The sequence below is a fragment of the Saccopteryx leptura genome, chromosome X, assembly GCF_036850995.1.
Source record: "Saccopteryx leptura isolate mSacLep1 chromosome X, mSacLep1_pri_phased_curated, whole genome shotgun sequence".
Lineage (NCBI taxonomy): Eukaryota > Metazoa > Chordata > Mammalia > Chiroptera > Emballonuridae > Saccopteryx > Saccopteryx leptura.
In genome coordinates this window covers 39320836-39335591 of record NC_089516.1, presented here as the reverse complement: position 1 = coordinate 39335591, position 14756 = coordinate 39320836, and the positions used below count along the sequence as shown (strand labels likewise).

General features: G+C 42.2%; 1 protein-coding gene across 4 annotated transcripts in view; it reads right to left on the bottom strand.

Annotated features, from left to right (window-relative positions):
- Nucleotides 1–14756, bottom strand: part of FAM120C (family with sequence similarity 120 member C) — a 98777-nt gene that overhangs the window by 19076 nt on the left and 64945 nt on the right. For 3 of the 4 annotated variants that reach the window (XR_010747894.1, XM_066357556.1, XM_066357557.1), the window contains exon 10: nt 13520–13769. Coding sequence is in view for 3 of the 4 variants with exons in the window: in XM_066357556.1 (XP_066213653.1) it covers nt 13520–13769 (250 nt within the window). In the remaining variant the exon portion in view is untranslated. Of the gene's footprint in view, nt 1–385; nt 496–13519; nt 13770–14756 lie in introns of those variants that run through there. The other variant, XM_066357558.1, reaches the window with a different exon arrangement.

Below are 14756 nucleotides of genomic sequence, written 5' to 3'. Positions count from 1 at the left end.
GCAATGTCATCATTTCTTATGGCTGAGTAGTATTCCATTGTATATCTGTACCACATCATCTTTTTTTTTTTTTTTTGTACCACATCATCTGTATCTAATCCTCTATCAAGAGACACTGGTTGTTTCCACATCTCGGCCACTGTGAATAATGCTGTGATGAACTTGTGGGTGTATATGTCTTCAGGTACCCATGTTTTTGAGATTTTGGGGGTAGATACCGAGTAGAGACATTGCTGGGTCATATGGTAGTTCTATTCTTAATTTTTTGAGGAACCACCATACTTTCTTCCATAATGGTTGTACTAATTTGCATTCCCACCAGCAGTGAATGGTTCCTTTGTCTCCACAGCTTCTCCAACAGTTATTACCTGTCTTGTTCATAATACCCAGTCGAACAGGTATGAGGTGGTATCTCATTGTAGTTTTGATTTGCATTTCTCAAATAGCTAGTGAAGATGAGCATCTTTCCATATATCTGTTGGCCATTTGTATATCCTGTTGGAAGAAGTGTCTGTTCAGGTCTCTCCCCATTTTTTTTAAAACAGAGACAGAAAGAGAGTCAGAGAGAGGGATAGATGGACAGACAGACAGGAACGGAGAGAGATGAGAAGCATCAATCATTAGTTTTTCATTGCGACACCTTAGTTGTTCATTGATTGCTTTCTCATATGTGCCTTGACCCTGGGGCTACAGCAGACTGAGTAACCCCTTACTCGAGCCAGCGACCTTGGGTCCAAGCTGGTGAGCTTTGCTCAAACCAGATGAGCCCATGCTCAAGCTGGTGACCGTGGGGTCTCGAACCTGGGTCCTTCACATCCCAGACCGACGCTCTATCTACTGCGCAACCGCCTGGTCAGGCGACTCTCCCCATTTTTTAACTGGATTGTTTTCTTGTTTGTTGCTGAGCTTTCTGAGTTCTTAATACATTTTGGATATTAACCCCTATCAGAGCTGTTGTTTGCAAGTATCATCTCCCATTTAGTTGGCTGCCTATTTGTTTTTTTTTTGGGGGGGGGGGGGCTTATTTGTTTTGTTCTCAGTTTCTTCTGCTGTGCAGAAGATTTTTAGTATGATATAGTCCCATTCATTTATTTTTGCCTTTACTTCCCTTACCTTTGGGGTCAAATTCATACATTGTTCTCTATAGCCAAGGTCCATGAGTTCAGTACTTATATTTTCTTCTATGTAATTTATTGTTTCAGATCTTATACTTAGGTCTTTGATCCATTTTGAATTAATTTTTGTGTGAGGGGACAAACTGTAGTCAAGGTTCATTCTTTTGCATATGGCTTTCCAATTTTCCCAGCACCATTTGTTGAAGAGACTCTCTTTTCTCCACTGTGTGTTTTTGGCTCCTTTGTCTAGGATTATTTGTCCATATATATGTGATTACATTTCCAGGCTATAAATTCTTTTTAAAATTGCAAAAAAAGAAATAAAATACCTAGGAATAAATTTAACAAAGGATGTGAAGGGCATATATATTGAAAACTACAGAGCATTATTAAAAAAAATTAAAAAGACACAATGAAATGAAAAAATATTCCATGTTCATGGAATTAAAGAATCAACATAATTAAAATGACCATATTACCCAAAGCAATATATACAAATTTAATGTAATCCCCATCAAAATCCCAATGTCATTTCGTAAAGAAATATAGAACAAAAAATCACCAGGCTTATATGAAACCATGAAAAAGCCCGAATATCCAAAGCAGTCCTGGGGAAAAAGAATGAAACTGAAGGTATCACACTACCTGACTGCAAATTATACTCCTGAGCCACGATAATTAAAGCCTGGTATTTGCAGAAAAACAGACATACAGACCAATGGAACAGAATTGAAAGCCTTTCTTTATAATAGTGACAGCTATTCAGACACAGGTTGGACAGTTTATACAAGTCAAATCAATGCATGGCAAGCCAATAGTGAGAATTTGAGCTAAGAAATTCAGAGTCGGATAAAACACAAGCAAAAAGAGAAGCTACACAGGCCCATAAAAACGTAGGCAGTCTCTGTTCCTGCTTTGCCAACATTATTCCCTGTGTGCAGCACTTTCATTTCTTATTCTTGGATGATTATGAGATTTCCTGTTATATCTTTACAATAAGACAGGAGTCGCCCTGGCTGGTTGGCTCAGTGGTAGAGCATCAGCCTGGTGTGCAGGAGTCCCGGAGTCAATTCCTGGCCAGGGCACACAGGAGAAGCACCCATCTGCTTCTCCACCCCTCCCCCTCTCCTTCCTCTCTGTCTCTCTCTTCCCCTCCCGTAGCCAAGGCTCCATTGGAGCAAAGCTGGCCCGGGCGCTGAGGATGGCTCCATGGCCTCTGCCTCAGGTGCTAGAATGGCCCAGGTTGCAACTGAGCATCGCCCCCTGATGGGTGTGCCGGGTGGATCCTGGTCGGGCGCATGCAGGAGTTTGTCTGACTGCCTCCCTGTTTCCAACTTCAGAAAAATACAAAAAAAAAAAAAAAAAAAAAAGACAGGAATCCCCAAACTTTTTACGCAGGGGGCCAGTTCACTGTCCCTCAGAACACAGGAGGGCCAGACTATAAAAAAAACTATGAACAAATCCCTATGCACACTGCACATATCTTATTTTAAAGTAAAAAAACAAAATGGCAACAAATACAATATTTAAAATAAAGAACAAGTAAATTTAAATCAACAAACTGACCAGTATTTCTTTTTTTTTTTGTACTTTTCTGAAGCTGGAAACGGGAGACAGTCAGACACCCGCACACACCCAACCGGGATCCACCCTGCACGCCCACCAGGGGGCGATGCTCTGCCCACCTGGGGCGCCACTCTGTGGCGACCAGAGCCACTCTAGCGCCTGAGGCAGAGGCCACGGAGCCATCCCCAGCGCCCGGGCCATCTTTGCTCCAATGGAGCCTTGACTGCAGGAGGGGAAGAGAGAGAGAGAGGGGAAGGAGAGGGGGATGCGTGGAGAAGCAGATGGGCGCTTCTCCTGTGTGCCCTGGCCGGGAATCGAACCCGGGACTCCCGCACGCCAGGCCCACTCTCTACCACTGAGCCAACCGGCCAGGGCTGACCAGTATTTCAATGGGAACTGTGGGCCTGCTTTTGGCTAATGAGATGGTCAATGTCCAGTTCCACATTTGTCACTGCTAGCCGTAACAAGTGATATGACATGGTTCCGGAGCCATGATGCGTGCGTCCTGTATCACCGGAAGTAGTACTGTATGTGAACGATGCTGCGCTTTGCAGCACTGCTACATACAGTAGTACTCCAGGAGCATAGCATCCACATCCTGTGCTCCTCTCACTGACCACCAATGAAAGAAGTGCCCTTTCCGGAAGTGCGGCAGAGGCCGGATAAATGGCCTCAGGGGGCCACATGTGGCCTGCGGGCTGTAGTTTGAGGACCCCTGCAATAAGATATCTAGAGCAGCTTTTGTTTCTTACAAACAAATAAATCTAAAGAGTGTCATTTACTCACTTTTCTATTGGGGTGCTAGTATTTTTTGTAAATGAGTAGAAAGGAGATAGTAAGACAGACTCCCATATGTGCCCCGACTGGAATCCATCCAGCAACCCGTCTGGGGTTGGGGTTGATGCTCAAATCAAGTGACCCACTGCCTGTGGGAGGGGAAGAGAGAAAGAAGGGAGAGAAGGAGGGGAAGAGAAGGAGATGGTAGCTTCTCGTGTGTACCCTGACCAGGGATCGAACCTGGGACTTCCGTATACCAGGCGATGCTCCATCTACTGAGCCAACTGGCCAGGGCCTTGGGGTGCTAGTATTTTAAATATTAATAGTATTTTAAATAGTATTGAGAATATTGACATATTTTTCTATACTAACTAGCAAATATTTTCCCAGTTTTTCCTATGTATTTTCATTTTATGCATTGTGGCATACAGATGCACTCATAATGATTGACCTTTTAAAATCTTCTCTTTTGGGGGAAAATTACCTTTTTATTTTTTTTCTTTAATACTACACAATTTTAAAACTAAACTTGTTTTACAATAATTTTACATACACAGAAGCTTACTATAAAAAACTTCATTGAGGTGACATCAGAGTAACGGCAGCATGAGAGATACTCCTGATCTCTCCCCTTGAAATTTCAACAAATAATTATAACGCAGTGAAGGAAACCCAGCTGGACTCGCAGGTGTGTATGAAAGATCTGCGCACCGAATGGACTAAAGGTGGGATGGGTTGAAAATGAGGGCAAAAGATAAAATGCATTTGCAGTCGGCTCTGGAGACAAACCCAGAGTGACTGGGTTTCGTTTTCTCTGCCCAACTATGGGGAGGATGGCAGCTCATGCTGTCTGGATTTGGTCTGAGGGGTACGGAGAGGGAATCCTGGAGTGACTAGGTCTCCTTCTGCCGGGGGGAGCAGTCAAACATAGGGGCAGAGGGGAAGGTACTGAACTGAAGCGGCCAGAGCACAGGGTCATGGCCAGTGTTCCCACGGTCTTCCTATAGCCCTCACTCAGCAGAGACAGAAAAAACAAAAGTGCGACCCCAAGCCTCCCAGATCCCTCCTCCTTCAGCTCATGGTGGAAGAGTGGCAGAGACAAACCAACCCCTCCCCCCAGCTAACTTTCCAGGGCCAAGGCACGTATGAGAAAGCAATCACTGAACAACTAAAATGCTGCAACCATGAATTGATGCTCATCTCTCTTCCTTCCTGTCTTTCTGTATCACTCTCTATCTCTCTCTCACGCACACACAAAACTTACTTCCTCTACATCAGCAAATAAACAACAAGGAAGAATAGAAAACAGAATACTACCCATAATCGCAGTAATATATATCAAGTAACTTAGAAGTAATTTAAAACACATCAGACATCTATGAAAAAAAATTAACTCTATTAAGAGATAAAGAACAAGACCTGAATAAAGGGAGAGGTAAACTATGATCTTTGGATGAGAAGACTCAACATTATAAAGATATCAACTCTCCCCAAATTAATCTATAAATTAAATTCATTGAAAAAAAATGCCCCAAAAGATTTTTGAGTAAAGCAAACTAATTCTAAATTATATTTAGAAGAATAAAAGTTCACATGGTTCAGGAATATGTACAAGTATTAAACATGAAAAGCAAAAAATAGAGATGTATCCTACCTGATAATAAGGCAAACTACAAACCCTTAAATAATTAAAACAATGTAATCCTGGTGAGGGATCAAATAGGCAATGAAACAAAACAGAATCTAGGAAAGTACTCATGCTTATACAGGAACTTGGTATATATTAAAGATGGTAATATAAATCAGTGGGAAAAGAGATCATTTAATAAATGCATATGGAAAAACTGGCTTATTTTGCAATCAGATCCTTCCTTACAGCATATATAAAATACATGCTATATTTAAAGATCTGACATGGAAGGCAACATTATAAAACTATACAAAAATGTAAAAAAATATTTTTTATGACCCAGTGGGAGGGAAGTATATATTAAACAAAACCCCAAAAACAATTTGATTGGTTTGACAAAAGTATTCTGATCCTGGCAATTTACTTGGAAATGCATCCAAAAGGATGAATAAGTGAATGGCTAGAGATGAATAGTTACATGAAATAAAGTAAATATAGTAAAATACTCATTGTAGAATAGTGCTGGGCATATAGGTGTTTACCATACTAGTCTTTCAGCTTTTCTGTATGTATGAAATTATAAAAGGTTGGTGAAAATCTAATACTTTTGTTCAGCAAAGAAATTGTATATAGTTTAAAAACACTGATTCCTTGCCTGACCAGGCGGTGGCGCAGTGGATAGAGTGTCGGACTGGGATGCAGAAGACCCAGGTTCGAGACCCCAAGGTCGCCAGCTTGAGCGCGGGCTCATCTGGCTTGAGCAAAAAGCTCACCAGCTTGGACCCAAGGTTGCTGGCTCGAGCAAGGGGTTACTGGGTCTGCTGAAGGCCGAGTGGTCAAGGCACATATGAGAAAGCAATCAATGAACAACTAAGGTGTTGCAACGTAAAACTGATAATTGATGCTTCTCGTCTCTCTCCATTCCTGTCTATCTCTCTCTCTTACTCTCTCTCTGTCCCTGTAAAAAAATAAAATAAAATAAATAAATAAAGTTAAAAAAATACTGATTCCTTGAAAAAGATGTTTGATACACAGATAAATAAAAGATATTTGCTATACATGTATGTGTATACATACATTTCTGACAAAAAAATCTGTAATCAGCAAGAAGGATATCCTAAAAGAAAATTTGCAAAATAAATAGGCAACTCAGAGAATGAGAAAAAAAGTGGCGATATGTATGAAATAGAAGCTCAATCTCATCTGTAGTCAAAGAAATGTAAATTAAAAAGATAGTACATGAAGTTTCCTAGATTGGCAAAAATTAAGTTATTATTATTTTTTTTTCCTGTATTTTTCTGAAGCCGGAAACGGGGAGAGACAGTCAGATAGACTCTTGCATGCGCCCGACTGGGATCCACCCGGCACGCCCACCAGGGGGCGATGCTCTGCCCCTCCGGGGCGTCGCTCTGTTGCGACCAGAGCCACTCTAGCGCCTGGGGCAGAGGCCGAGGAGCCATCCCCAGCGCCCAGGCCATCTTTGCTCCAATGGAGCCTTGGCTGCGGGAGGGGAAGAGAGAGACAGAGAGGAAGGAGAAGGGGAGGGGTAGAGAAGCAGATGGGCGCTTCTCCTGTGTGCCCTGGCCGGGAATCGAACCCGGGACTTCTGCACACCAGGCCGACGCTCTACCACTGAGCCAACCGGCCAGGGCCAAAAATTAAGTTATATGGTATCAGTACTGGCAATAATATGAAGAAATAAAAACCATTATGCATAGGACTATAAATTAGTACATATATAATCTAGAGCAATTTGTCAATATTTGGTGAAAAAACTATATGTATATTTTATAGGATCCAGGAATTCTACTCTGAGTATATACTTCAGATATACTGACGCAGGAACACAAAGGGAGACGTCTAGAAGATATTCCATGCAATACTGTTTGTAATTTCCAAGAACTGGAAGTAACTCCCCATGAATTGACAAATAAAATACAGTTGACCCTAAAACAACACAGGAGTTAGGGGCGCTGACCACCCACACAGTCAAAAATCCATGTATAATTTCTGACTTCTCAAAAACTTAACAACTGAGAGATTCCAAGATCGCGATGAAGTAGGCAGGCTTTCCAACTGCTGCCTCCCAGGAATAAACTGGAGTTATAACTAAATTGAAGAAAAATCATCCTGAAAAAACAATTTAGGACTAGATGAAGAGCAGTCCATAATCAAGGAGTCACAGAAGCCACACTGAGACTGGTTGGAAGGACTGAGATGCAAAAAGGGCTGCCCTCCACTCCCAGAAGTATGGAAGCAGTGGCTGAGGGTCTGCAGGGACTCTCAGCTGCTGGGAGGTGTGCCCCCAGAGTTGTGTGTCCTAAGCCCCAGGAAGTGAGCCCCAGCCTGGAGTCTAGAAGAAGTGCCCACACAGCATTTGGTGTAAAAAGAGATGAGGTTTCTGTCTTCGAGGAAGAGACAGTAGAGCTCAGAGACGCAGGCACCCTCTTAAAGGGCTAAGGCAGAAAATCTTGTTCACAGCCACTTACCCTGGGCTCTGGCAGAGGGAGGGCTAAGAGAACTAGTCACATGAGGAGAATGTGAAATAGCAGGCCCCAGGGAGAGACGGGGTAGGGGATAGTCACTGGAATCCCTGTGCTGAATCATTCTCCAATACTACAGTCACCATCTTTCTTGGAACACTCCCCTCCATGCGTAATCAGACTGGGGAAAAGACACTGCCCTACCCTATAGATATTGGGCCCTGCTGAGAATTAAGTAGCCTTGGCTAGGAAGCAGGGGGCGTGACAGTGACTCAGTTTTCTGACCTGGAGGCTGGAGCTTTTCCCCAAATCCTCCAGATAATATGACTGGTACTTCTGCCTAATGGGAGATTCGGTAGAAACTGTCTGACTGTGGGATAGACCAAATCTCTTGATTTCAGAGGCCACACGCACACCTCTCCTAATCCCTGAATTGCCCCGGGCTCTAGACCCTACCAGAGGTTTTTTCAGTGGCAGAGCCCAACAAACAGCCAGCGGACAAAGGTAGCAGGAGGCATTACTAAGGGAACCTTGGACCTTTCGCTGATTGCCCCCAGGCCCAGGGTGGGAAAACGCCAGCCTAGGTGTGCAACCACAAACTCTGGTTTGCTTATAGCTCCAAAAAGGCTGCTGAGGGCTAGTCATGGAAAGTGTCTTACAGTGGTCTGCACCAGGTTCCCTCCTAAGAGCCCAGAACAAACACATTCAGTGGCCAGCTAGAGACTACACCAGAGCAGGACCAGCTAATCTTTCTAGCAGCATATCCAAAGGGAGAACACATCAGGCACCAAACCCAGCTGAGGTGAATTCCACTTTCTGTGGTCAACACCTGCACAGCAGCTCACACACATTGAACAAGGCAGAGCCTCACAGTCGGCCAGCCCAAGTCCTAGATATCCTGACCCACTGGGCTGAATTCCACAGGGGGAAGGGAGAGAGGCTTAGAGCACAGACATTCAAAGTGTCAGTTCCTTGGAACCTATTGTTGGGACTCGTCTAGGGGCTTAGCCACCTTCTGGCCGGGGGGGGGGGGGGGGGGGAACAACCAGCCCCAGTGGAGGGCTCTCTCAATCTTCTTCCCTGAAACCAGGGGCTCCTTGGATGAAAGAACTGCTGCAGAGGGGACTGTCAGCCGCATCCAATATGAACCTGCTGCTCATCTTGCTGGGGAAAAACACAACTGTGGTATCCAGCAGTGGCTGAGGAATTAGGCTTTGGAGTAAGGGACATTTATCCCATACTGAGCTCCTGGCCAAGAGACTCCAAAAGTAGGGGGTCCCACTAACGTAACCATCCTGACCTCAGCTGCCCTAACCCAACAAGCTTGCAACCTGAAGAGAGGTTGGTGGGGTGAGGTCAGTCTGTGCCCAGACCACACTCTTTCTACAGAAGACTTGGTGGGAAGACCAGGCAGCTGCAAGAGGAGAGAGAGTAGCTGAAAAGTGGAGATTATCTTAAGGAACTTGGGCCCTTTTACAGAGCTGCTGTCAGCTCTAAGCAGGAGGAAGCTGATCCTTATACACAGGTTGGCCCCTCCCACACACATACAGGCACAGAAAATGCAGACACAAACAGCGGACACAGTGGTAGCTCTAGTCACATAGCCCATGGCAGGTTACGAACAATGTCTGGCATCAACCCATACCTGAACCCCTCCCAAGAGAACCCAGAACGAACACAACCAGTAGAAGGTGGCAGACAACACTAATCCTAGAGTCAGCTAGCCACACAACTGGCACATTGAAAGGAGGAGTCCAGAAGACACCAGACCTTGCTGAAAATAACTATGCCCCAGAGGACAGACACTGCACAATATCTAATACATGTGATGTAGATTGACCCTTAGAATCTGCTAGTCTGAAGGGGTAACTCCACCCATGAAAGGGCTAATAGCATTCAAGACTCACATAGAACAGAAGGGTAAATATATCCCTCAAGAAACATTCCTATAGAAAGTAGCTCAGGTGGCCTGGAGGTAAGTACCACTGAACCCATCTTCCTCATAAAGATGCCACAACAAATTTGGGAGTCACAACAGAGCTACACAACACACAGACAAAATGGGCAGACAAAGAAATATGACCCTGCCTGAACAGGCAGTGACGCAGTGGATAAAGCACTGGACTGGAATGCAGAGGACCCAGGTTCGAAACCCCAGGGTCGTCAGCTTGAGCAGCATGGGATCATACACATGACCCTATGGTGGCTGGCTTGAAACCAAAGGTCACTGGCTTGGCTGGAGCTCCCAGGTCAAGGCACATATGAGAAAGCAATCAATGAACAACTAAGGAGCCGCAACAAAGAACTGATGCTTCTCATCTCTCTCCCTTCCTGTCTGTCTGTCCCTAAGTGTCCCTCTCTCTGTCACACACAAAAAAGAAAAAACACTGACACCATAAAACAGAACCAGTCAGAAATGGCAAAAAGAGTATCTGAAATAAAGACTTCACTAGAAGGAATCAATAGCAGGCTGGATGAAGCAGAGGATCGAATTAGCGCTTTAGAAGACAAGATAAACATGAGCACAGAAGCAAGACAGCAAAAAGAAAAGCTAAAAAAAAAACCTGAGGAAACTCTGAGAGCTCTGTGACAACATGAAGCGAAACAACATCCATAGCATATGGGTTCCTGAAGGAGAAGAGATGAACAAGGGATAGAAAAGTTCTTTGAAGGAGCCATAGCCAAAATCTTCCCTTAAATGGATGAAGGAAAAAGTCAAATTTAAGATGCAGAGAACGTCCTATTAAAGATAAATCCAAAGCGACCCACACAAAAAACTATCTTAATTAAAATGACACCGTTAAGAGAGAAAGAATACTAAAAGGTGCAAGAGAAAAGTAATTAATAACCTACAGAGGAGCCCCCATAAGACTGACATCTGACTTCTCAACTGGAACAGTTCAGGCCAGAAGCGATTAGCAAGAAATATTCAAAGTGCTACAAAACAGTAACCTACAACTAAGACTACTCCACTCAGCAAAACTATCTTTTAAAATTGAAAGAGAAATAAAGAGCTTCCCAGACAAAAAAAGGCTCAAAGAGTTTATTAGTACCAAACTAGTACTGCAAGAAATGTTAAAGGGCCTGCTATAAGAGGAAAAGAGAGAGAAAAAAAAAAGAAATCAAGAGAAAAAGGATTATAGGTTTAAAGAATAAAATGAAAAAAAGTAAGTACCTACCAAAAATAACCTTAAATGTAAATGGATTAAATGCTCCAATCAAATAACTAGGGTAGCTGCATGGCTAATAGGAGCTGGGCCTGACCAGGTGGTGGCGCAGTGGCTAGAGAGTCGTAGTAGGGCGCAGAGAACCCAGGTTCGAATAAGGTGGGTGGTATCACACTTCCTGATATTAAGTTATACTACAAGGCCATAGTAATCAAAACAGCCTGGTACTGGCATAAGAACAGGCACACAGATCAAAGGTGTTCCCAGAGAACACAGAAATTAACTCACACCTTGACAATCAATTAGTATTTGGCAAAGTAGGGAAGAGTGCACATAGGAGTAAATATAGTGTCTTTAATAAATGGTGTTGGGTAAATTGGACATGTACGTGTAAAAAAATGAAACTAGACCACCAACTTACGCCATTCATAAAAACAAATTCAAAATGGACAAGAGTTAAATATAAGTCACGAAACCATAAAAATCCTAGAAGAAAATGTAGGAAGTAGACTCTCAGACATCTCTCATAGTAACATTTTTGCCAATTGATCTCCATGGTCAATTTAAATAAAGGACAAGACAAACAAATGGGACTCTTATCAACCTAAAAACTTTTTGTACCACTAAAGACAACCTTAACAAAATAAAAAAACAGCCTCTTCAAAGGGAGAACATATTCACTGATAAGTCTGATAAGGGGTTAATAAGCAAAATTTATAAGGAACATATAAAACTCAATGCCAGGAATGTAAACAATCCATTTAAAAACTGGGCAAAGGACCTGAATAGACACTTCTCCAAAGAAGTTCAGAGATGGTCAATATGCATATGAAAAAATGCACAACATCACTAATCATGAGAGATGCAAATTCAAACCACAATGAGGTATCACCTCACACCAGTCAGAATGGCGCTCATCAACAAAACAACACAGAGTAAGTGCTGGCGAGGATGTGGAGAAAAGGGAACCCTCCTGCACTGCTGGTGGGAATGCTGACTGGTGCAGCCACTGTGGAAAACAGTATGGAGATTCCTCAAAAAATTAAAAATAGAACTGCCTTATGACCCAGCCATCCCACTTCTAAGGAACATATTCGAAGAATCCCAAATCACTGATTCAAAAGGAGATATGCACCCCCATGGTCACTGCAGCATTGTTTACAATAGCCACGATCCGGAAACATCCCAGATCATGTCCATCAGTGGATGAGTGGATTAAAAGGCTGTGGTACATTTACACAATGGAATACTACATGGCTGTGAGGAAGAAAGAAATCTTACCTTTTGCAATGGCATGGATGGACCTGGAGATTATTACACTAAGTGAAATAAGTCAGGTAAAGAAAGACAAATACATATGATCTCATTTACATGTGGAATCTTATGAACAAGGTGAACTGAGGAACAGAACAGAGGCAGAGGCAGGGTCACAGGGAGCAGAGGGACAGCTGTCAGAGGGAAGGGGGATGAGAGGACGGGATCAAGGATCAGAGATGGTGAAGGGATTAGTGAAATTATATATGCATAACACACAGATACAGATAACAGGGTAGCAATTCACAGAGGGAAAGGTTGGATAAAGGTGGCTCAGGGCAAAGGGGATGAAATGGGAATGGAAAGAGACTTTTCATGGGGCATGGGGGGCACGATGCAGTGTGCAGAGGGTGTTATATTGAGTGGAACACTTGAAATCATGTCAATACAATAAATTAAAAAAAGAATATATAATACAAAAAAACCAAAAACTAATAATACCTTGCTATTGATTTACTGATCACATAGTTGTTTACACATATTTTGTACATTATATGTATAGTGTATTCTTACACTAAAGCAACCTAGAGAAATGAAAATGTTATGAATAAAATCATAAAAGAAAATAAATATATAGTATTTATTGAAAAACTAAATCATCAGTATATAAGCAGACTTGTGCAGTTCAAACCCATGTTGTTTAAGAGTCAACTGTACTGTGATATTAATATTTGATGGCATATAATTTGTCAGTCAAGAGGAATGAACCAGCCTGACCAGGCGGTGGCGCAGTGGATGGAGGGTCGGACTGGGATGTGGAGGACCCAGGTTCGAGACCCGAGGTCGCCAGCTTGAGTGCGGGCTCATCTGATTTGAACAAAGCTCACCAGCTTGGACCCAAGGTCACTGGCTCGAGCAAGGGGTTACTTGGTCTGCTGAAGACCCACGGTCAAGGCACATATGAGAAAGCAATCAATGAACAACTAAGGTGTCGCAACGAAAAATTGATGTTTCTCATCTCTCTCCATTCCTTTCTGTCCCTATCCCTCTCTCTGACTCTCTGTCTCTGTAAAAGAAAAAAAAAGAGAAATGAACCACACAGTACAATATCTTTCATGTAAAAAAAGGAAAAAAGAAATCTACACATATGAATGATAGTATAGACTGTGCATGGATAGTGTCTAAATAAATATATGGAAGATGGTTCAGAAGGACATATATCAAATACCCCAGCGTGGATAACAATGGATAGACAAGAAAAGGGAATTGAATCAGTAATAAAGACTAACAGGGACAAAAACCAAATATAAAACCAAAGAGAAAAGAGAAGTCGTGCATGGACTAATAATGACAAAGATCATAAACTAAGGAGACTATCATAGTGATCAATTTCATTTTTCTGAAGTCTAAGCTAAAAATGAAACAAAAACCTCCCCACCCCAGAATACCATAAAAACACCTGATTAAAGGAAATGTCCAAAAAGTAAAAGAAAAATGAACTGGTCACCTCCCTGTCACATGGCTTACCGGAGTACACAGCACATGAGCAGCAGATGTGTGGGGACATTAGCTGGATTGAGCATACTGGGTGTATCTGACTTCATACATGCCAGGAAGGCCCTCATCCTTCTGTTCTTGTCTTCAACTGCTTTGCCTAGCCAGAGCTTCTTGAGGTTTGGGCAAGTCCATTCCCGAAATGTCAGCGCAGACACCAGTTCAGGGGTTTGAGGTGACTTCCCTTTATATGCAGACCACTCTTTAAGGATCACTGAAGGAACTGGAAAACAGAAATTGAGGAAAAATAGGATCTAGAGAATCTCTGAGCATTCCTGTAACTGGCCACAATAGACAGAATCCATTACATTTTAACATCTTTTTATTTTTGTTGCTATAATTTTTATTGTTACCAGTATTATAAACTTGATATGTGTTCAGTACTTTGCATATAAATATAAACCTAAAATACTCCTCAGATCAATCCTAAAAAAGAAGTATTATGATATATTATCACAAAACGTAGTACTCATTTTGCAGATAAAGAAATCAGGTTCAATGTCACACAGTTCTTAATTATTTTGAAATTTATTTCTTAAGTAGATGTACCAGCGAAGGCAAGGAAAGAAGTCCAGGAACAATTATGTGACTACCTGGCTTCATAGCAGACTATAGTATACTCCAAAAGAATTTTAAAGAATTTCATAAAATTCTCTAAAAAACAATCTCTTTTAAATTTACAAAGGTATAACAGACAAGGAAAACACGGCTTCTATTTCTAGTACACCTCAGGCTCCTAAGCTATGGTCTCTTTTACTTAAGACATCTAGTGTCTACTCTTACCCAAGCTAGAAACCTGTAAGTCATCCTAGAGTCCTTGCTCTCTTTCACCTTGTATTGAATACATATCTGGTTATTCCCAAGATCCCGCTGATTCTACTGCCTTACCATCCCTTCCATCTGTTCCCTTTTCTTCATCACAATGATTATTGTAGAGGTTCAGATCTTATCATCTTTTACCTGACAAGAGGGTCTAGACTGTTGTCCTTGCCTTAACTTAATTCTGCCTAGCCTCGTCACATCCATGCTCCACAACTACTAGAGTCCTCTTTTTAGAAAACTTCTTAATTTGAAAAAAATTATAGATTCACAGGGAGTCACAAAGATAGTAGACAGAGATCCTGTGCATTCTTTACCCAGTTTTCTCAAATGGTTATATCTAAAATAATTATAGTAAAATACCAAAGCTAGGAAATTGATATTGGTATAA